We start from the raw sequence: 24,249 nt of genomic DNA, 5'->3' as shown, positions 1-24,249 counted from the left end.
GTAGTATGGACATTTTAACAACATGAATTCTTCCAATTCATGAGTATGTTGTGTTGTGTGTGTGTTTTTTTTCTTTCCCCATTTGTGTCATTTTGAATTTCTTTCATCAATGTCTTATAGTTTTCAGAGTATAGCTCTTTCAGCTCCTTGGTTAAAGTTATTCTTAGGGATTTTATTCTTTTTGATACAGTTGTAAAAGGGACTATTTTCTTAGTTGCTCTTTCTGCTACTTCATTATTAGTGTATAGAAACACAACAGATTTCTGTATATTAATTTTGTATCCTGCAACTTTACTGAATTCATTTATTTGTTCCAGTAGTTTTTGGTGGAGTCTTTAGAGTTTTCTGCATATATCATGTCATCTGTAGACAGTGACCGTTTTACTTCTTTCCCACTAATTTGGATGCTCTTTTGTTCTTTTTCTCATCTGATTGCTAGAGCTAGGACTTCTAGTACTACGTTAAATAAAAGTAGCGAGAGTGGGCATCCTTGTTCCTGATTTTAGAAGAAAAGCTTTCAGTATTTCACTACTGAGTATGATGTGAGCTGTGAGTTTTCATATCTGGCCTTTACTCTGTTGAGGTATGTTCCCTCTAAACACACTTTGTTGAGAGTTTTTATCATGAAGATAAACATTATTTCTGAGTATATCTGAGCATTTCTGCTTTATTCTGATTTCTATTTGAAACTCTCGTTCTCTCCATCCCTCTCTCTATATATATGTCTATATAATCTATATAAATCTATGGTCTTTCTCTATATCTATGTAATCTATATATTATATGTATAAATCTAGGACATAAATCTACATATACATATACATCAATTAATCTGTTATGAAAGAGGCAAGACTAAGAGGAGAAAAAAACTCTCTTAAAGAAAAAGAGAAATTGATTGATTTACTATAAGAAATGGGGTCATAGGACTATGGAGGCTAAATCCAAGATTTGCAGTTGGCAAGCTAGAGACCCAAAAGAACTGATGGTCTAAGGTCTGGTCTGTCATCAAAAGCCTACATATATCCTATGGGTTCTATTTCTCTAGAGAACTCAGACTCATATAGGCACCCCATGTTGTTGGGCTGGGAGGGAGGTGGACAGTGCTTGAAGATGTGCTATTCTGCCTGGGATGATAGAAAAGAACTATAAACTCGGGGGTCAATTGCCAGAGGAAGTTATTACAGCCTTGAAAGGTGTGTGGTAACAGAAAATCCCAGAAGAGACTGCCTTCTGCTTTAAACCTGTCTTAATATAAATGAGAAGTGTGTTACTCCTTTATCTCACTTACCTCTGTTATCTTAAAATGATCTTAGCTGCTCAAATAAGTTTAGATGCTCACAGACATTTTTGGAAGTGGGTAGATTGCTGTTGGAGGAGAAGGGAAAATCAGGAAAAGTCAGAAGTCAGGCTTGGTTTTTAGAACCTTTGAGATCCAAGTGACAGAACCTAACCAAACTAGTTTAAGAAAAAGGAGATTGTCCCTCCTCCCCTGCCCCTTGCCATATAACTAAAAATTTTAGGAATGGGTGGATCCAAGGCACAAACCATGGTTTCATGGTTATCTTTCTTCATTTCTTTTCTCTGCGTTTCTTTATAAGTTGCTTCTTTCCCTCCTATACTAGTTTCCTTCATGGAGCTAGGGGCGATAGGAATACAAGAAAAACATAGACATTTTATTTACAACCTAAGGTTGCCAAGAAAGCCGTAACGTTATTCCCATAATGTCCAACAGAAATGTCCAGGGAGAACTCTGGTCACTTTTGATCATGTGCCCATCCCTAAACCAATCACTATGGTCAGCGATAATGGAGTTCTCTGTTTGACGAAATTTGGGTCATTTGCCCACTCTGTGGACTGGAAGGTTGTGTTAACCTTCCGGTCCTCCCAAAACACATGGAATGAAGAAAGGTTGGACCTCTTACATGGAAGATACTGGTATTACAAGATGATTAAAAAAATTGTAAGTCTAATATAGAGAGAGCTATAAAAGAACATGTGTTAAAGATTTACTCTATGCACTAATCAATGAGGGGACAGATGGATGATATAACGTGTTCAGAAAAGATTGAAATGAATATGCAAATGGAGGCAAAACGTTTTTCCAAGGGTGGGGAAAGAAGTCCATTCAACCTCTACCAGACAGGACCAAACTGTAGACAAGAATTATTTTACATTGCTGTCAGGTACCTACAATTCACAGCATTATAAAATACTTCCCACAGAATCAGAATCTGATAACCTACAGGAGTTTCCTCTAGAATCTTGTTGCATAGTTTTCAACTGGAAACACAAATATTTTCCCTACACTGGGAAGACAAACAACATGTGTTCATGAAACAAGGGATGCAGTATTTGAAGGAGAAATATTTCTCCTAATACCGGGTGGTACCAGCAGAAAGCTTACCTAAAATGGATTGTAATAGGTAATCTATTGGTTCTTTGAAATAGAGACTGTGCCTCAGTTTTCTCTGTGTCCTGTGTGCCCAACATATGAGAAATGTTTATTAAGTGTGTGCAGTGAATGTTAAATAGGGCACCTGCTGTGTGGACTTCCTCTGGAATAAAAGAAAAGTATCCCTACCTTTATGTAACCTCGAACCTTTCTGGAGCTCTTAGTTCTCAGCTAGCGGAAAAGCCCTATAATTTTTATTACTACAATATCCATTGCATTTACTTAAAACATTAGAAGTTTGAATTTGTATTGTAGATTACTCAAGGTAGACTCTGGTTTCTATGGAGATATTATTTCTGTGGTCGTTGGCTACAGTAACACTAAACAAGCATGAGGGGTTATTATTGATACCATTACAACTACCATAAAAGATGATAGAAACTGTCTGGGATTTGCATTAAGGTACAGTCTATGTCAAATACAAGAAATGCAACTTCCATCTCCAATGAATAGGGATGTTTCCAGATGACCCAGTCACTTCCAACTAACAAAATATCTATTTACTGGCCAGTAGGTTGCTGCTAGACCAATTCTCAAAGAAAAACACAAACTCAATAGGAAATAATGGCTAAAAATATATATAGGATAAGAAAAGATAAAATAAACAATTGTAGATTCAGCATGGCATCCAGAGAGACTAAGTACTATATGAACTGCCAGCCCAGCAATCCAATCAGTTGAACAGAGTCTGCCTGACATTTACTTTTCAAGCTAATCCACCTCTTGATTGTGACCCCAAAGGAGAAGGTGATATAAGGACAGAATTAGACAACCAGGATAACAGTCCTCCACAGAGGAAGATAGAATTTAATCTGCCTTTAGGTTTACAGAGTAGCCTTCATTGCTTGGGCACAAGAATCTGTGATTCTTGGAAAACGTGGGACAAGGAGAACTGTAATGAAAACTATAGCCAGTTGGAGTGACATGGTCGAACAGTCTAACATAGTAAAAGGTAAAAATATCGTCTCCCGCGTTCAGTGCATCAATAAAGTATGTGCAGCCATTACCCTAAGACTTGTGTATTCCTTTGGGCGATAAAAAAAAAATATATTTAATTGCATATCTCTTTAAAAGAGTCACTTAGTGTGAAATGCAAAGAGAGCTTTGAGCAGGGCAGGATTCTTCACAATTAGATTGAGAGCTATGAAATGGAAGAATATGTACTTGACGAGAAAAGGTAGGCAGTTTCAGACTCTGAGGGAAACGGGAGAATTCAAGAGACTGCAGCAGCCGTGCTTTCAAAACCAAGTCAAGCCCCTACCTCCAGGAGCTGGTGTGTTATCTTCACCCTTGCCCCCAGCTGGTTTCCAAATGGAAAGAAGCAGACACTCCAGTCGCCCCGTTCATTCTCTCCACAGCGCCCTCCCGTGACGAATGGAATTCTTCTTTCCTGAATCAAGTTGATCTCAATGGAAACATTTTCTTGTTCCCTTTCCATGTAATTTAAAAATAAGTAAATCAGTAACCAAAAGCCAGTTTCGAGATGAAAGCCCGCTGAAAAGAACGATGATGGCACACTCATTGTTTGCCCTGTGTGGGCAGTGGCTAGAGGAGTACGCAGACTGGGCCCACTCTTCTGTTCCCCGGGGAAATAATTAACTGCTGAGATTATTTCTGACTGCGAAATGAAGGAGTAGAACTGCTCTGCGATGTGCCAAGTGTTCCCATAGAAAATCAGCATTCTCCAGGGAAGTGGGGGGAGGGAGAGTGAGGCTTGGAAAAACTGAATATTGGAGTCTTGGAGCAGGTTGAGCAGTAGCAGGAGGGGAAAGATTTCATCTCTGAGGTGGTCCCATTTTAAACATGTTTTAGCCTTCTTACAGAAAGTGGCTCTCTGTATACGTTTACACACCCGCCTGCCAGCCAGCCAGCGCTCCGTTGCCCTCCTCTGCCACCCTCCTTTTAAAGCAACAGCTGTTCATTCATGGGACTGTGCAAACCCCTGGGCTTCTTGGCCGCACGCATGTGTGTGCGTGAGTGTGCGTGTGTGTGTGTGGGGGGGTGTCTGAGAGAAAGAGGGCACACTTTATGAGTTTTGTGGAATATAAGGCCATTATAGTCAGCCTTACAAGATGCCATGAAGGGCAGAGCTGGTAAAAGGATGCCCTCACGGGAGGTAGAGAATGGAGCAAAATAGGATTGTGTCAGACCCGTGATTTCCCTGAACTCCCTGAAAGCAAGGCGGACATAGTTTTGTCTAAAAGATGTTGATTCTGAAGCAAGCTTTACTGCAACAGTTGTATCTCTGGCCCATGGAGTACAGACTTGGGAGGGCAGGTGAGGCTTGCTTTGGGTCCTGTTTGCTGTGCAAATGGCTGGGTGATCTTGGACAAGACTTGTAACCTAATGCAATGCTGTATCATCTGTAAAATAGAGACAAATAGTATCTACCTCAGGGGATGCTTGGAAGGATTAAATAGGAGAGTGTGGATTTGATTAGTGCAAGCTCATAAAAAAGCAATATTAGCTCTATTATATGTTGGCTTGGTGTTAGGCTAATTCATCCTCTCTACCATTCTGGTTGTTATAATGTTATAAAATGTTGTTATGGAATAAAATTTCCAATTCTTGAGGAACAGGGCAATTAGAATCTATTACTGTGTCATCTGAGGAGAAAAACATCCTTCTTAAGAAAACGTACCTGCTTTTCTAGTTTCTTTTACCTGTAGGTAGCCATGATGCAACTCTTCAGTATATTGTTTTGTATTATACATTGACTCAAGGGTTTTACTAAAACTCGATGAATGAAAAAAAGAGTAATGTGAATATAGAATTATGAAATCCAACATGGCACAGTTTCTTATTGTTTTGCATTTATTTTGTAGAACATGGGACTCAACGTAGCCACTTCCCATCAGTTTTTCAGTGGCAACCCAGGGAGCTGTAACCATCAATTGCCTTACTCAACTGGAAGATGGATGAATGATCTTTTCAGCCCCAAAGCAATGCAGATTTGGCAAGGAGTAGGAGTCACCATTAAAGCAATCCACTTTTTCAGGCGTGACACATTTTGTATTCCAATTTTTAAATGTCTTCCGGGTTGTAGGAAAATGTAATGACATTTTCTGGAGGACGTTTTGAAGTTTAATTAAAATGCAGTTTTTAAAACATATCCCTTGTGCTTTGCACTTGTAAATATAAGCGTATCAGGAACTTACACAGAGATGTGAATGTTCTCATCCTGATGTTGGGTAGCTCTGGTTGGGAACTGTGTACATTAATCTTTTGACAAAATAGCATGTGCCTCTTTTGCACAACTGGGCCCTGTGGGTAACTTCTGTGCGGTGTATTCATAGGAAGAAAACCTGATATTTTAAATTCTCCTCCCTTCCTCTGGGAGGTCGCTGTGTACTCAACAAAAAACCCTTGCTTCTTGTACTTACAGAGCTGAAAAAGTTCCTATTAAACCAGAGGTTGAAAAACAAAGGGCACTCTGGCTAACACTTGACAACTTAGAGCAGTTGTTCTCCAAGCTTCTTGTTACTGGAATAAGAAAATGGCATGACCTAGGGATCTGAAATACTCAAAACTCTGATCCATCTCCTATCTCTGGCAGACATTTTGCTCAACTCTGCTTTTCAGCTGATTCATTCAGAAGCTGAAAGAACTTTTAAATTTTGTTCAATGAATATTTATTGAACACCTGCTATGTACTAATCCTATTACTTGATATGGGGTAGTATGTGTTGAATGATAAGGTTCCTGCCCTTAAGAAGTCCACAAAGGGAAGTAATATTGGTAACTTTGAAGGACTAGCACTTTTCTTTAGGAGTTAACCCCAGGACACATGATAATATAATTCATTAAAGTAATACCTTTAGCCTTTGGAATCTTAGTAGCTACCAGTGTTTAATACCTCCTCTGGAATGTTCAGTTGAGTCCTTGGAGGAGCTTACCATTAGCAGCATTTTGCTAACTATATAATAGACTTCTTTAGTAATAGTCTTGTTCTTAACACCTGCTGGGTTAGTAAATAAAGGGAAGTGGCAAACATTTGTGATTGGAATGTCTTTTACCCTTTATTTGAAGAAGGAATGGTGGCTCTGCTGGGAAGACTTAGAACTCTCAACAAAAGTGCATACGATTTACAGAAGATGAACCCTCTCAGCTACAACACATTATTTCTGCCCAGCACTGATCACGTTTTTCTGTGGACTTTGTGGTCAAAGGGAAAAATAGCAGTTAAACTGTATCTTACAGTTTTAGAATTAAACTCTAGAATTAAACTCAAATTATCCTAAAGTTAACACCCTGTGATGGTGTACGTATTTTCAAATTTCTTCCAAAAGGCATTAACTTGTGTTCTTCAAGCACCAATGGGCATCTATTAAACTGTATTTCGGTATTTAGTGAATGGACTCTAAGATAAAATTGAAGTTCTACTTGACTTTGTTCTTCTTGGGTCCATTACTATATGACTAGAAAGAGCTTTCTGAATTTTAAAAAGATTGACTCCCTTTGTTCTTGCTTGGTAAATACAGAAACTTAAATGCTTGATTTGCTCAACTGGTACTCAGAATAGGTAATAGAAAATTAAAACTGAATTCTTAACCATCAAAATGTATGATTTTGCTGTCTCTGAAGACAAGCATCAGTTTCTCCGTTATTTCTAGGATTGATGCCGCCTGCATTCCAAACTAATTTTTGTAACAAGGAAGGGAGATGCCAATATTCACTTTAAATATTTCAGGACCAGGAGCACCTGGGTGGCTCAGTCAGTTAAGCGTCTGGCTCTTAGTCCCAGCTCAGGTCTTGATCTCAGGGTCGTTGAGTTCAAGCCCCACATTGGGCTCTGCACTGGGTGTGGAGCCTATTTAAAGGAAAAAAAATAAAGATACAAACTGAGGGTTGCTGGAGTGGAGGAGGGTGGGAGGGATGGGGTGGCTGGGTGATGGATATTGGAGAGGGTATGTGCTATGGAGAGCGCTGTGACTTGTGTTAGACTGATGAATCACAGACCTGTACTCCTGAAACAAATAATACATTGTGTGTTAATAAAAAAAAGAGAAATATTTCAGGGCCAATAATGTCAACATGGACTTTGATTCATAACTTAATGTAGCCCTGAATGTATTAGTTGTGTTGTAAGCGCAAATCTTTAGAATGTACCTGTTTTACGACAATGGCTAGGGAAATACAGAAGAAAGGAATAGGGGCTTCACACTTAACTATCACTTCTTGTCTTTTGCTTGGAGTTGGACTCCCCAATGTCCATGACTATATCTTAGATGTCTAATTAAATACCAAATTCCTGTCTGAATGACATTGGAGGAAGTTAATAGTGAGTTAGTGGATTAGGTTTTCTTAATTCTAGAATACTTAGTCCAACTCACCCTTATTTGTTATTGCTTTATAAACATGACTTAAGTCAAGGCTGAATCATATTCACTTAGATTGTAATTTGCTAAGAGTTTATTTATATTTAAACACTTATTATCTTAAATTATATATTTCAGTTTTTCTTTCATAGAAAATGACAATGTCATAAAAAAATCACCATTTGTTCTTAAAAGGCTTTTTTGCTTCCTTCATCTTTCCACTCCATGCCTTATCCTATGATTTTAGTCTTTACCATTGCTCGAAGACCTTCATATGACTCTAAAGGCAATAATTATATTAATAATGCTTTGGTGAGATTTGATAACCATAAATTCCCAAGTTCCCTCTTCCCCCTTTTCTTTTCAGGGATGGGCTATTGGTGAAGAAAAACTTAAAGATGACCTGAACCTGATACTTCCTTGCCTTAATGTTAGAGTATTTACCAAGCCAGTGTTTAAAAAGCGTATTTTTCATGTGAACAACTTAGATGGATTTGGTGCAATCTTAAGATTTAGAGTTTCAGATGGAGTTTTGCAAAATGTGGTCATATCTGTTGTTATGGTACTCCAAACTAGTTGCATTATACAGGTTTAGTGTGTTGGCCTTCAATTTCTGAATGCTAAAAACCATATCCAGCAAATCCATATGTGAAGCTAAGCACAAATTCTAGGTTTTGCTTATTCACATAGGTCCACATTTCTTACCAAAAAAATAGTAAGATGGGTCCACTTTTGAAGGCTATGGGACTCAAATGAAAATATGAATAAGTTCAATCTTTAAATATTTGAATATCCCAGAAACATTATTCTAATCACATAGAGCTCAGACCAATCTCTCCCTTTGTGTGTATCTTTCCTTTTTAGAATGTTTGTAGAGGGGCACCTGGGTGGCTCAGTTGTTAAATGTCTGCCTTTGGCTCAGGTCATGTTCCCAGGATCCTGGGATGGAGCCCTGCATCGGGCTCCCTGCTCCGCGGGAAGCCTGCTTCTCCCTCTCTCACTCCCCTGTTTGTGTTCCCTCTCTTGCTGTCTCTCTCTGTCAAATAAATAAAATCTTAAAAAAATAAAATAAAGTGTTTGTAGAACCTTGGATCATTTAATAGTTTCTTGAATCCAGCATTTAGTTGTTTCTTATAAATGTATGTATAATCTACCCACTAGAATGAGAGAGTCATGAGGACAGTTACAATATTTTACTTCTTGTGCATCTTCCAAACATCTAAAAGATATCTAACAGGATTGGGAGCATAAACAGAATACTTCCCAAATATGTGCTTGCTTGATTCATAGACTTTTTGTTTTGTTGTACTGTTTTACTGATGGGTGGGTCCTAAGCTGTGGACAGTTAAAGAAAAAATTCTGTAGAAGAAAAGATGTCTGTTTTCATCTGAACATAGAGGTAGGAACAAGTAGGATGACACTCACAGTGGAAAGGTGATTGCATATGGTGTCACACCATGCTGTTGGCAACCCAAGTCCCTGGAGCAGGGAGTGATACAACAGGAAGGCAGTCTTCCTCAGGGAATGTTTTTTTGAGTTATTATGTATTTTCCAGATCTCAGTCCTTTTCCCTTTCTCTGGTAAAATTCTCAAGTAGCTCTTTTATGCTTGTTGTTGTTACCAGTAAGAGCAAGCTCTTTCAAATTAAACTTTACATTGGTGAAAATTGCCCCTGGCCTTAAGGTTCCTGATCTGCCTCTTTCCCTTTTCTCAGCTCTGGCTGACTCTCTGGACTGAGTTTCTATAATCTTTTCTCCTCACTTCTCTGCTTTTTTCCCCTGCCCTCTCCCATCTTCACTTCAAACTGGACATACCTCATAAAAAGATGTCTACATAGTTCAGCCATTCTATTGAACTGAACTTAAATATTGGACGAAATACATTTTAAGTGGTTTTTAACTAAAAGCTAATGTGAAAATGTTGGAATATGTACCAATAAAAACATATTATACTGAAAACCATATTCAAATACAGTTAAAAATATTACATCATGTTCCTTCTAGTAGAAATTTTAAAGGGTATACATAATTCACCTTCTGAGTCATGATGTAATTTAGATTATATTTTATTAGACATTCTTTACAAATTTAAAATACTGCTATTTTTACATGCAGAGGAAAATCAGCTTGGATAATTATATTTAGGCATTATTAAAATCAACCACAAAATAAAGACACTTTATTGTGTCATTTATCAACATACTTGATATGTATATCTAAAGTGCATTATGTTACAAAAAATAGAGAAATTCAGCAGCACCAAGATACATTTACAAAATAAATACATCAGTTGACAAAATAAATTATGGTAATTGTGATAATAATAATTGGTTTAGCCTTGGCAAAAAAAAAATATTCACAATGACCAATGTGCAGTTTCATAGAGCAATGGGGAAGACAGTTTTATTCCAATGCATTTACAGTATTTACAGACAATAAATATTTCTAATACTTTCCATATGTTCACTATTACAGAATCCTGTAATATGTCCTCTGAAGGTCTTTGCTAAAAATTTCAATGCCTCCTGAAAAGAGAAGGAAGGGAATGAAGAGGAGAAAATAGGTTAATTCTCCTTAACAAATGAAAAGGCATAAAAAATAAAGGAGCACAGAATTACAATGGAAAAGATTCCAGGGATTTCTTGTAAATATTCCCAATAGGAGGTATCAGTGGGATCCACCTGATTCTCCAGAACCTTTGCTACAGCAGGGTCTTCAATATGATCAAATGATCAATGTAGTGAAGGAAGAGAAAAGGCTTGCATTTCTAATTCTATAAACTCTGTCTGAAAAAGGAGACCCTGGGAGAATTTTCCAAAGCTGCCAATTGGAAAGTCAATTGGAGGAGAAGGGACACATTCGAGAGTCTGGAAATAAGGCTAGGTTGTGCAGTCCATACACCTTGCTAGAAGTTTATTCCCCAGCGATGCCTGACATGGGTGATCCAGAATTTGCTTATTCTGTTCAGGTTTCCATTTGGCCAACCTTTCACTAAGATAATAGCTCTTAGGAGAGTAGAGGGTGTGATTTGGAGTAAACGTTGGAAGGATGTGGAATTGAACAGTATGTTTGGTTGGTGATTTGATGATATCAGTCATTCCATTAGCTGTCCTTAAACACTAACGAACAAAGCTATTTTTGGATTTTAGTTTTTGAAGTCAAAACTAAGAACTATTTGTCTCTCACTTTGCTGGTTTTGGAATTGATCTGGAATTAGAAATTGGGAAAGCTCATCTTAAATTAGGGAATAAGAATCAATTGATTTGAAAGTATAAAATAGCAGTGTTTCAGCTCACTGTGTTTATCACGCAGAATAAATTACCACCGGGGATTGACACCTTTCCTAACTCTTTCTAAAACACTGTAGTGACAGTATTTTAAGATGGGCCAGCAGCATTTTCCCTGCTTTCTCTTCTCTTTGTGTGTCTATTTCAGTGGTTCCTAAGGAAGCACCTATAGAATGGAACTCGACTGGCTGTGCCATTGCATTAACAGCCAGAGTGTCGGCAGAGTTTTGCATGGTAGACTCATGTGGGGGTGAGACCTACAGAAGAGCCAACTCTTGACAATTTAGGAACTTTTTGTGCAGCTTGAAGAAAAAAAAGCAAGTTGAACATTTAGGGTGTTTTAATGTCTTAAGAAATTGACATCTTCAGCAATCGTTTTGCTTGGAATGGCAAAATAGCTCCTAACTGCAGAGAAAATAACTTAAGATTAACATTTTTAATGGTGGGTGGATGTACATTATGAATAAAGCCCAAAAGGTGACTGTGAAACTCAATAATTTGTGTGCTGTATCAATTTTAAAATGTTTTTGTACTGAAAGGTATCTAGTGAATTGAACTTAAGAATGATGCAAGCAGGGAGGGAATGACGAGTATTTTGAACAATTAGTTCCTCAGAAGGAAGGAAAGAGAAAAGAGATAAAGGACCAAGGAAAAGATCTTTTAATTATATTGCCCCTTGTCCAGCCAGTTTGCTTGTTATAATGGCACGTTTTGGAATAGCCAAGTAAAACATATAACATGACCTGAAAGTATATGTGTATGTTTTGTGTGTATGTGTGTGTGTGTGTGTATGACAACACTTTAGAGTCTCTTTTGAATACTGAGAAGCTTTTGTATTATTTCTAAGTCAATATTTACCAAGGCAAAATATATGGTCTCAATTAAATGAGTCCTACTGTATCTGGACATCTCATTTACAACATCAAAAATTTCAAAATGTAATTTCCAACATTTGAACTATATACCTCCCACTGGTTCATGTGAGAGGAGCCAGACAGTTTTAGCTCAGTAGTTTTTCTTAAGAAATACATATATTTTACTAAAATTTGTGCTTGCCATATCATCAGATCACTGTATAATAATGCAAAGAGACTAAAGAGAGGACACTAATAAAAGGTTGGTGGCTTATGAAACTGCAAAATAGTTATTCTGAAAAGATTCTCTTTGGATTAGAACATTTGCATAGCCCCATAGAGTCTCCTCAGTACACTCCTTAATTTCCCGGATCTTCCCTGCACCTCTGTTGGGTTGTACTGGGAGAGGGCCAACATCTGGCTGCCAAACAAACAATGCTTTCCATGAACGTCCCTCACAACCAGGGAGCAGAAAGGAGAAAGCAGAAACATTCTATTTCTTTCAGTTCTAGGTCTGGATTTGATTAGGCCACTGCCTAATTTTTACTAGATCTCTTTAACATAGGGGTAGCTTTGGGCATAAGAATTGATGAGTGCTGAATTTCATTAAATTCCCAGATACTTCAGAGCATTGCAAATCCTAAATAAATGAAATCCATAAAAAAGTATACTTTCGTTTTCAGAACTCTAATAAATGTATGTACACACAGGGTAAGACAATGGATAAAAAATAGGTTCTGACAGTAAAGCCCTTGCATTAGTTATAAGTATGTACAGTTAGGATCCTATCTTAAAATACACTGAATATGTGCTTTGAGCCAAGATTTACAGGGTTTGTTACCCATTACAGATCCGTTAGATATTTGCAAAATAGGTCATTCACTCTGCTGAAGGTTTCTCTAGTGTCATTACTCCTTAATTACTGAAGTGGAAATATTTGTCCAATATAATTATCATTTTATATGCTATTTAATGATGAGTTTTGTCAACCTAACTCTAAGAGACAAGTGATGGTAAGTAGGTTCAAACTCCCCTTTGAAATATCACCCTGTAATCCTATCTCTACTAGTCAGAGGAAAGGCCTGGAGAAATAACAAGGGACTCTAATTAATGAGATAATTAGCTGCATATGACACGTCCTTGTGTGGTTTCCTCTTTCTTTCAAACCCCACAGAAGAGCGATACTGAAAAGCAAAAACCAGAAAAGATCCTGTCGGTGAAAATGCCTGAATCAGGAGGCAGCACTAACACAGTGCTGGTCCAAATATCCAGAAATGGGGAAACAAATCCAGTTCTGAGGACTACCTATCCCAGTTCCCAGGGCTGTTGAGGTCATTTAGCCATGGATTGCCTTGGCTTTCTGGTTTATAAAATGAGGTTAATATTTGCTGCTTTTTCACCTCACAGAAACACATATATCCAGATAGATAGAACAATCAGCACTGGATCTAAAAGTACCAAAACAACAAGTTACGCTTTATTGTTTACTATGACAAGCATGTAGCCCATGTAATCTCGTTTAATCTTCACCCAGCCCTGTGAGGTTGTTATAATCATTATCTTCATTTCACAGAAGAGAAAAGTGAATCTTAGACCATGTAACTTGCCCACGGTTGTAAACTTTAATAAGTTCAGACCCGAGACCTGAACTGAACTGAAGGTATTTGACCCCGAAGTCAGTGAATGCCATTACCACCTGCATCCATGAGCCAAGGATGAACAAGCCATGTAAATGTGAAGTCTTATTATTCGTACTGCAATACCCTGGAAAAATTATTTCAACTTGCCAGTGGATAAATAGATACATGAGAAAAAACTGTTGTCCTTCGCAAGTCAAAACTTAAAATTTTTCAGCATTCATGACTTGTTTTTCATGAGTTGGTAGAAACAAGAGTTAAATTTAATTAAACAAATTGAGAGTGTGTGTTTAAGTGTTTAATGTTGATTTAAATGAAAATAAATTTAAGGTTTAATTAAATATAATTAAATGGAAAATGTGACCAGCTCAGAATTGTCTATGGTACAGTATTGTTCTGTAGTGTTTGTAGATCATATCAAAGCCTTCTGGGTTCGCCCCTGAAGTGAAAAAAAAAAAAAAGTAAGAAATGACAAAACGATCAAGAAAGTTTGCCAAGGTGCGAGAGTAGGGAAATAAATATACTTCTGCAGCAAATGATGAAGATGGTCCCAGGCTTCTGAAGCCGGACTAAGAAGGGAAAATCTTTGGTAGAGTAGTAAAGGATTGGTGTTGGGGTTGAGATGGTGGAGGAATAGACACAGGTTATCCAAGCCCCGTTTGTGTTTAGGGGGTGGGAGGACGCTGCTTGAGGGCAGATAATATTCTGAGCCATCTTGCTTTTGTAAGCTTTTAAATTGTGGAGCAATGGATAGAGGCACAGAAAGGGAGGACATTCTAGGTTTGTTCAAGCTGTGGTGGGTGGAAGGACCCTACACACCCCAGCTGGGGGCCACACCAAGGAAAGTCTATGGGGCATAGAAGCCACTTACCGTAAATTGAGCTCCGGCGATGTCACAGAGATGTCATATGGGTGGTCCCCTTCTTGCCCACTCTCAGCCACACCAGAGTTGAGCCAGGCAGACCGAGTGCGCCGTTTCTTTTTTTCTTGCTCCTTGCGTTTTCCAGGTTTGCCTTTCTTTTTCTTGCCAGGTGTCTTCAGTGGCTGCTCTTTGTATGTCTCTACCTTGTTGGTTTCCTGAGTTAGGTATCTGCCCTCATCATCAGACCCGAATCGGACGGGGTGGTTCTTTGTGTTGGGAGCAGGCTTGGAGTTAGGGGACACCTCCGAGGTAGCTCTGATTTCAGCTGTGTGGATTTCTGCGATCAGGTGGTGAAGAAAGAATCGTCGCCGTAAGTCTTGGATAGATTTCCCCTTGTCATGAAGGAGCTGATGTTCAGACACAGCTCTTTTGCTTTAAGGGAAAAAACAGCAGGAGAGGAAGAAAATGATAATATTTTAGTTGTTGGTATAGACCTCCAAGACAAGAGGAAAGGCACAAGCTGGAAGGGAAGCAAGCTTGTGGAGTGGGGAAAGAGCAGAGAGGGAACGGAAGTGTGGGCAGTTTGGAGTCTGCAGCCCCAAATCCCATTTAGGCCGCTCCCCAGGTCTGTGGCTTCGGTGAGAACATGGGCCTCTCCATTGAAAAGGCAGGGTCAGATTCAGAGATTTCTATGCTGTCTTCTCAACTTAAAACATTATGATTCAGTTATTCTCAGCAATGGACAGAAAAAACTGAGCTTTTCATGTTTTTTAGACTTGTGCTGGGAAAATAAATCCAGACGTCCTAGCCCGTGAAATTAAAAGGAGGCTGAATGTACTTGAGTACTCACCCCGGTGCACACGCACGCACGCACACCCACCCACCCACACACACCACTCCCCTCGTAAGAAAATAATAATACTGGATCTCAAAGAACAGCAAGCTGTAAGAGTAAAGGCAAACAGAGGCTGGAGAGGAAGTGAGCAGTAGAGCCTGTCTAGGGAACTACCTAACAGACTGAATTTTATTATTTTATTTTATTTTATTTTATTTTATTTATTTATTTTTTCAGACTGAATTTTAATATGAGGAGTAGAGGATAGGCTACCAGGAGCCTATATTTGAAAGCCAAGTGGCTTTCAAAGAGAGAGCGTATGTGTATTTTTCTGTAAAGTAATGGGTGGTCTCTTTAAAATGGGTTTCTTTGTGTTTAAATTGAGATCATTCTATTTCTTCCATGCATCAAGTTACTTTTTTTTTTTTTAATTTAGAATTGCAGAGGGTATTATCCTTAGGACTTAAGTGAGACATTCACCTTTCTACTTGTTCTCTTTGTCTTTAAAAAATGTCTCTAGGAACAAGTATGAAGTGACTTTTCGGTTTAAACAACACTCTAATGAAAAGAACAAACTAATTTCCCATCAGTCCTCTTAGATGGCACCCTGACTCTTGTTTAAATGTCCATCCACATATTCTTGTATTATTCTGTGTGTATATTATTCACCATATGCAGGGATCACATAGATTAATCAGTCATATCATGCCTGCTTCAGCTCTGCCTTACCTTACTCCAATTTCTACCACTGGGTAACTCTTCAAAGTGGTTCTCTGTCAAGTGTCTGAGGGTACTTCACAGGGCTATCTCCCATGTATTCTTACCTCTCTCACACACAGTATCTGGGTCCCTTATTTGCCTTCATTAGTACAACTTCTTTAACTCCTCAGAGAAATATGACAATAAAAATAGCATTATCTTCATTTTATAGATAGGGAAGTTGAGGGTCAGAGAGATTCAATGACAGAACCAGGGATCCACAAACCAGGTCCTCTGATTCTGAAACCAAAGATTGCCTTTCAACGACCTCAATCCTTTCTCCTGTGGAAGTGGAAGTGTATGCTGAGGAAACAAGAAGTGAAGGGCATAGAGTAAAAAGCCTGTGGTGGGAACCATGAGGGACAGTGGGCAAATGGAGAGCAATTTGTCAGTTTCCTTGAAGATCAAGCTTACTGCTCCAGCAAGGCCATTTTCATCCCCCAAAATAAGGAACTAGGATTTCTAGAGTTTGGATTATCACTGGGGGAAACTGAGAGATTTTCTAGTGATACTGTGAGTCAAAGAAGAGTAAGACGTGAAAATACAGGCATTATTTCTCTAGACCTTATAGCCAGAATACCAGCTTCCTTTTAGTATTTTAGTGTGTGGACCGACTTTAAGCCATGCAGCTTGTTCAAAAAAGACATGACTTAATGGAAAGGAATTTAACAGGAGCCTGGTTTAAATGAGGCATGAAGGAGTCTCTCTTCCTTTTTGAAGGTGCCACATGTGACTAGATTAAAATTCACTTACTTTATGGCAACAGTTAGTATTCTGGAAACTTTTAATAATATACAAATTTGAGGTTTTGGTATAATACATTTATACACCCTAATAACATTTTTAAAGAATAGGTCTGAATTAATTGCATATTTCATAAGTATTGCAGTTTAATAAGTATCCTTTAGCAAAATGTCACATGAAAGGAAGTTCCGAACCAGTGATCATTTATAGGATCTGGGGCTTTTCTTTCTTTCTCAATCCCTGGCAGATAACCACCCCATCTGTATTGCTCTCCAAATGTATAATATAACCCATTCTAGCTTAACTCAAAGCCAAAACTTTTAATAGTCGGTCTGTTCTAATCAGGCCACCCCTGCTTATATGCCCCCTCTGCCTGGCATATATACCTGTCATCTTGGCCAGCCTGTCAACTGTGAGTCACAGTGCCTTCTTAACCCAAGAACTGTACTTTCTCAGGATGGTTCTCATGAGACAAGGAGGGCTCACGCTACCCTCCTGTTTTATAAAAGTCTACAAAGATGGCACAACTCTGTCCCGTTTAAAATAGTGTCTCTCTTGTGAGGTACCAAGATTCTTTCTGCCTTTTAGGAGTAATTGTTAACATAATACTAGAAAACACAGATTTTCTTAAATGCTAAATCTCAAATGCTGTGAACACAAGGAACAGCTCAAAGACTTCTGCATTGAAAATATTGTGAAGAATGAATTTCTGATTGGGCAACTGCACCGGAAGAGCAGGAATATAATACTATCTTTATGGTCAACAAGGGAATAAGATCCCTAGAGCGTTTTATTTATTTTCAAAACAAGACACAAACCGACACAAGGGTAAATCACTAGCATGTACAAGCTAGATATACATAGGTGGGGAGCAATGAATCTAAATTAAGGAGGCTTTCCATTTAGATAATTCTGAAATATTTAAGTGATAAAGATGGCCTCAATAATAGTCTATTACTCTATACATCTGCAAACATCCCCTAGCCCAGTGGTTCACACGGCATTTGTTACAATCCTCACGTGGTACGTTTATGGTCTCCTTTGATTATTGTAAAAAAATTTTCAGAAATATGGAGGAAATGCTTAACAGAGATAAGCATAAATCCAGTCAAAATATAGCTCTTCTGCTCTAAAGAGAAATAACTCTCAAGGGAGTTTTCAGGGAAGAAGAGTAAATTCAAGGTTCTATCAAGGAAGGCAGGGAGTAAAGGAATAGGACTGCCTCTTCCAACACAGGAAGGAGCAGCGTGCTTGTGCCGAAGCTCAGCTACTTAGGAAGGAGTCTGGGTTTGAGAAGAAAAGTTCTGTGGTACTGCACGAGTCAGGGTTCGGGTGTTAGAGTGAAGATGACTCACCACAAGTCCCTTCCAACCCAAATGACTCAGTCAAAAGTTATGCTTTTCATTAAATGGAATAGACCCAGTCTGGCTCCCAAGCAAATCAGCCAATTATGTTTTAGGTTTCCGAATCTGCTGGAATTCCCTCTCTGACTTAAACACAAAGGTTGCTACCTGCCGAAAGTCATGTTCATTGGGACAAGAATGTCTATAGGCCTCCCTTTCCAACTTCCAATTTTTTCATGCTCTAGCCCCATTAATTAAAATCTTTGGGACTATGACAACTTATAATTGCCTCCTTTGCGTGGCTTAGGAAGTGTTATTGTAGTAGTTCCCCCCCCCCCCCCACCCCCCCCAAAGTCATTCCCTAGTTACAAAAAACATCTAAAGCAGTTTCCTAATACTTGGTGCGAAAAGTAATTGGGGAGTAATACGATTTGATTATATGTTAACATTTCTTTCAAGAAGTTAGGTTGATTTAGTATAATAGTACACTAATGTTTTGTCTAGCACACAAAATTTACTATTACTTGGCAGCAAAGCAAAAATAATGACTTGTTTTTTTTAAACTTCATTTGGCTGTAATAACTTGATGAAACATCTTCATCTACTGATGATTTCAGCCTTCATGAAAAACCATGGCTGTAATATGATGATCTATTAGCCATTAACTATAAGAATGTTTTGTGGTAGTTTTATAACCATCTGCTGAGTGTGAGTGTTTAACTACAATATTATATTTCACCCACAAACAAAACTATAACAGAGTCTCTGGCTGTTAAATGGTTTCTGATGTGTATTTTGCAAGGTGCAACAAAGAAAGAGTTAAAAAAATAACCTTTAGGACAACTTAGCACTATTTTTATGTCATAACTGTGGATTTAATCATGGTCCATTTACTGTTTCTCAAAAGAGAAAACAGGTATTTCTCAAGCAACTGTAAAGAAAAAACTGGCTCTGTTCCAAGACAGTATTTCTTGGCCAGTATTTAAGCATGCTTTTAAAAATGCACTCTTCATCTATATTTATATATGGACTTTAAATAATTTAATACAAGTCTTAAAAGGAGAAAAAGTCTGAAGACAATTTTCAGAAATACATCAGCAAAACGTTGATTTGAAGAATACAATGAAGCTTTATCTTCAGTACAATGTTCTACACAATTTGCCTTAGGAGATTCGTAATAGATTTTCATTTTGGTGCCAAGGTTCAGACATGTCTAAAGTAATTTCATTTAAGGATTTTCTGCTCTAATAATAATAGACCAAGGGCACATATAAAACAGTTGCCTTTTTGTACACCCTCGGGAATTTACAAGGAAGCACCATGAACTTGATTGTAAATATTGGATATTGCTATTTTTATTGTTAGTGTAAAAGCTCCTTAATTCCTTCTCCAGAGGCAAACTCCTCTCAGTTCTCAAACTTTATGGTTTTCCCATCCTGAACACTGAGTGTGCAGCTTAAAGATCACCCAAAGATGGTATTACACACATTAACGTACTGCTCAGTCCAACAGATTATTAAGATAGTGTTACTTGACTGCTCTTCCAACTTTTCAGTCATACAACATGGTAATACTTCTCTGCTGTGCCCGGATGTATGATTATGTTAAAGTCAAAATTATCCTTAAAAGAACCACCAAATGAGAACGCCAAAATACAAGTTTTCGGTCTACAATGCAAATATTTGACTCCAGATTAAAGAACTGTTAGCAATAATTCCAAGAAAAAACAAGTTTCCACACCTAATATTCATTTTGGAGTCAAGCGCTCTAGCGTTCCTGGGCTGTATCAATACTAACTTTGGAGTTGTGCCATTGCAAAGTTGTTACTACTTTATTATATAATATGCCTTCATTATGTAATGTGGTCCATTTTATATGCTTAAAATTATGTCATTCATAATAAAGTTAGATGTAAGGCTTTTGCTTTTCACACACAAACTGCCACCCACATTCAGTCTGTAAATCAAACGCACACAGACATATGTCCCCCGGCTCCCTCAGCTTCTTCCGAGTTATCTGTCTCTTGCAATAAAACCTTCCCAGGTCCTGGAAGTAAAACCTTTTCCTTTCACTACAGGCAGATGATCTTTGTCTAGAGGAGATTCTGCGCTCCCTCTTACGGAAACTCATGGAAAATCGGTCTCTTGCCAGTCTCCCCTTGAGGTTCAACCAGTGCTCCCGCCGGGGTTGAGGACTCGGTCTCAGCCTCCCCGGCAGGTAGACAACTCTCCCCGCTTTTTAACTCGGGCAAGGAGCATCAGTGACCGCTGCGAGCCCTCGGCAGCGCCCCAGCCTGGCGGCCTCTCCCACTGGCCTTCCCAGCCCTCACCCGGCGCCCGGAGGAGGACGGGGCACTTACAGCCGGCGGCCGAGCTCCTCCACCGAGCGCCCGCAGGAGGGCACCGAGTAGCTCAGCAGGAACACCGCGACGCTCCACTGCTGAACCAGCCTCCGCAGCATCGTATCCTCTCGCTCTCGCGACCTGCAACAGAGTGGAAAGGGGCCCGAAGTGTCAGTCCGGAATCTCCATCTCCCGGGACTACCACGCTCCCCGTTTTAGCTGGCTCTCAAGTTGCATCGAGGGCATCTCCCAAGTTGCAAAGAAAAAAAAACCAAAAACCAAAAACCAAAAAAACAACAAAAAAAACAACTTTCTCTGAAGCCTCTCAGCACTTACTTATTTAGGAATCAGCTACTGCAACTGTGCTTTTTCCAAAACCACACAGGCAAAAAGGGACCAAAAGGAAAACAAAGCAAAACAAAGCAAAAATCAGAGACGTTCCTCTGAAATAATAACCACCGTGAAATGCTTTTATATATGCACAAATGATGAGCAGCGTGTTTACACGTCTTCCCTATCAATGTCTAATTAAATCTGGCCGGCAGTTCTCCCAGGTTCGTGGAGCAGAGCTAACCCCTTCCTAAAAAGAGAAGAAAGTTTCCCCCTCTGAAGTCAGCTTCTTTGCGAACTAGGCCGTCTTGTTCCAGAGTCACTTGTAGAGACCCACATTTATATACATAGCTGTCTGTCTACCTCCTCTGGTGGGCTGGTTGCTTCCGGAAAGTTGATTCCACACACCCTGAGAACAAGTTTCAAGTGCGTGTGTCGTCGATCAGGAGGGCCAGGTGGCAACGAGGGCGGGTTAATAGCGGCGCGGAGGGGAGGCGGCGGCCCCAGCGGCAGGGCAGCGGCGGCCCCGCTTCACGGGCGGGGAGGCATGCTGGCCGGGCGGCGCAGGTTGGAGGCGAGTTGAAAGCCTAGCAGAGGAATGTTCACACGCTCCCAGGCAAACCTGCCGGAGAAGTGAGCTAGTCGCAAAGAGGTGGCGCCCTTGGAACGCGCGCGGGGCGAGCAAGGGCGCGGGCGCGCGGGGGGCGGGGGCGGCGACGGGCGGCCCGAGCGGGCCCCGCGCGGCCCGAGCGAACCGAGGGGAGCCCTGAGCTGGGAGTGTACTGCGAGCGGCGGAGCTCCCCGCGCCTCCGGCTCGGCCGCCCGCGGCGCTGCCCGAAGGTCCGCCGAGCCCCACCCCAGAGCGCCGGTCCCGCCGCGCCGTCCCGGGGCCGGGGGCGTAAGCGGATCTGCCAGCTCCCGCTGGGTCCGACCGGCCCCAGACTGCACGGCGGAGCTGCGAGCTGAGGTCCCCGAGGGCGTGCGGGCGGCCCGAACAGTCACGGCGCCCGGCTGGACGCGCGGGCGCCGAGGCCGCCGAGGCCGGCGGGGGCGAACCGGCAAGGCGGAGGCCAAGGAGCAGGGGCCGGAGAGCGCGGACGCCCGGAATCCTCCGCGGGGAGGTCGTGGGCGGTTGGCCCGTGGCTTTAAGGAGCCCTAAGACCGCCCGGGAGCTTGGGGAGCGACATGGGAACCCTCCTCCATGGCCCTTTCCAGGGACCCGCTGAGTGGGGAGCATCGGCTAAGGGGTGGGGGGGGAAGATCCTTCGCTTAGAAGAGTAAAAAAAGGTTTCAGACTTCAGGTCGAGATTACATTTCTTGCTGTCTTAGAACAGCTGAGGACATCTGGAGCTGGTCCAAGAAAACCCGCATACGTGATGAAGACCCTCTTTTGAATTGCCGAGGTGGACCGACACTCCTGGGGAGCGCACACGGCCCCTTCGCCCACCGACGAGAGTCTAACCCACCCTTTCCCAGACAGCCTACTCTCTCGCCCCCACCCCACCCCACCCCCAGCCCAGTCCCCTGTTACATATTCTGGGATGACTCTATCCGTGTCGCTTCAGCCCACAGATGAAGCGGAACTATCGCTGTACGCGGCTCTGCCTCGGAGAAGCGAAGGGAAAGCAGGGGGTTCTTCCCAAACTATTGGGCGGGGAAGAAAGACTGCTCTGAATTACTGGGCAGTATCAGCTAGGAAAGGACTGGAGCGGATGTGAAAGCCCGCCCCACGGACTCCTCTATCTTTCTGAAATGAACGCGGGCAGTTGGGAACCATTCAAAGGATGTTTGTCTTCTAGATAGACAGCCCCACTGGTACGTTTCAATACTCTCTAGAAGGCGAGTGTGATTTGGAGATTTGAGGAGATTTAGGGAGCCTGACGTTTATCAAGCCTGGCTTCCTGGCTGATGCACCACGGATTTTACCGAGGGTGGGTGAAACAGCGCCCTCTCCCTCGCTGATCTCGGCTCCCTTTTCCCCTCTTTAAGTGCAGATAGCTAGCAGTTAACATTAGCTGCTTAGTTTGGGTGGGAGTCACTCCTTCTCACAAGCTCCTTTCTCCCTCATTTGATTACCCTAAACTCCATATTTAAAAAGCTTGGCCTCCTCCCACTGGAAAAAAAAAATCTGGGAATTTCCACAATTTCCTTCGTTTAAGAATTTCTAAATGTTAGATCTGTTTGCATGGCATGAAAAGACAAAGTATCAGCGCTCAGAAATGTCAACCTTTGAATCTCTGACACTCTGATTTATAATAAATTCTTTCCAGAAAGAAGCAGGAGCCTTAATGTAATTATTCCATCTGAAGGGGGAAAATCTGTAAAAAAAAATTTTTTAAAAAGTAAATCACAAATGAACTATTTAATACTTGCAAGTTGTCTAATATTAAAATGATAATATTTGCTTCCACAATAAAAAAACCCAAAGGTACTTAGCCAAATTTCAAACTACTCAGGCTTTAAAAAGTCAACCCTCTCCCAATAACAGGTTAAAACATAGGTTGAAAATATCAAATCACTTATGCCGTAAATAAATTCATTATACTCTCAGAACATTATAAATTAAAGGCTGCCGTCAATAGACTGCTTTGATTTATGTTGCTTTTTCTACTAATGAAACAAAATGGACCGCCCTCCCTCCCTCTTTTCTTTTCCCCACACACTTTTCTGGTGTTAATGGCAAAACATCTATCAAATATTTTTAGAATTTCCTCTCCTCCACAAAAAGAGAAAATATAGACACAGGAAAAATAAATAGTCTTTATATACTTGGAATCCTGAAGCTTCCTAATAATGTATTACTTCACCTTTTCCTTGATTTACAGTCTTCTCTGCTCCTCTGGCCAAACGAAGGGGATCTTCTCAGCGGTCTCTTCCAGAAATAATTTTTGTTGCTGTTCTTCAGAAAAGTAAAATTAAGTCTTAAATGAATTAAAAACTTCCTAAGGAGGCTTTTCTGTTCTCACTAAAGGCAATTATTAGAAAGCAGGTAGCTCTGCTAAGCTGCCCTGTTTATTACTTTGAGTAGAAATTCTCCTCAATATATACTCAGGACCCTGACTTCTTGCCCTTGCGAAAAGGATATTTTTCTGACATCATAATCTAGTTCCCAATATAACTGAGTAACCTCCAGGATAATGCTGAGAACACAACTACAAATGAGATGACTCCACACTAGGAGGGGTTTGGGGTTTTTTTGAGGGGGGGGTTGCTTAGGCATAGAGTGAGTGCCAATAGAGGCTGAATGCTTGCTTAGGACTTGCTATCACTTAAATGCACCTTAGCAAATAGGAGGATTTGAAGGCCTGTCTTTAATCTGAAGTATTTCCATGTGAAGACAAGTTAGCATTGTGAGATCTACACCTACACGAATGCCGAGCCCATGAGCAAGCCGCAGACTTCCATCTTCCAGTCCCCAATGGCAGCATTATATGCCAATTTTAACAAGAGATTTTCTAAACTTTTCAGTACACTTTTACTCCTAAATT

The 24,249-nt window shown here is 40.4% G+C and overlaps 1 protein-coding gene across 3 annotated transcripts; it reads right to left on the bottom strand.

Moving 5' to 3' along the window:
• Nucleotides 1–9,817: 9,817 nt before the first annotated feature.
• On the bottom strand, nucleotides 9,818–23,699 carry PTHLH (parathyroid hormone like hormone). 3 transcript variants are annotated; one of them, XM_021690672.2, is made up of 4 exons: nucleotides 23,569–23,699; nucleotides 20,450–20,572; nucleotides 14,419–14,841; nucleotides 9,818–10,294 (listed from the first exon to the last, which is right to left on the bottom strand). In XM_021690672.2, the coding sequence occupies exons 2-4, from the start codon at nucleotides 20,548–20,550 to the stop codon at nucleotides 10,285–10,287; spliced, it is 534 nt and encodes a 177-aa protein (XP_021546347.1). In that variant the 5' UTR covers nucleotides 20,551–20,572; nucleotides 23,569–23,699; the 3' UTR covers nucleotides 9,818–10,284. The 3 variants fall into 3 exon arrangements, with proteins under 3 accessions (XP_021546347.1, XP_021546346.1, XP_021546348.1); XM_021690671.1 differs by lacking the exon at nucleotides 23,569–23,699 and adding an exon at nucleotides 20,768–21,076; XM_021690673.1 differs by lacking the exon at nucleotides 23,569–23,699 and adding an exon at nucleotides 21,125–21,287 and having other exon boundaries at nucleotides 10,045–10,294.
• Between the last annotated feature and the right edge of the window lie 550 nt (nucleotides 23,700–24,249).

The sequence above is a fragment of the Neomonachus schauinslandi genome, chromosome 5 (genome assembly GCF_002201575.2).
Source record: "Neomonachus schauinslandi chromosome 5, ASM220157v2, whole genome shotgun sequence".
In the NCBI taxonomy this organism is placed as follows: Eukaryota; Metazoa; Chordata; class Mammalia; order Carnivora; family Phocidae; genus Neomonachus; species Neomonachus schauinslandi.
The sequence above is the reverse complement of the archived record's forward strand: the minus strand, read 5'-3'. Positions and strand labels throughout refer to the sequence as shown.

Excerpts from the sequence above, each read along its gene's own strand:
- PTHLH (XM_021690672.2), bottom strand. The coding sequence starts at position 20,550 with ATGCTGCGGAGGCTGGTTCAGCAGTGGAGCGTCGCGGTGTTCCTGCTG. Across the intron at positions 14,842-20,449 it reads GAGGAGCTCGGCCGCCGGCT|CAAAAGAGCTGTGTCTGAAC; the intron begins GTAAGTGCCCCG and ends TTTCCCTTAAAG.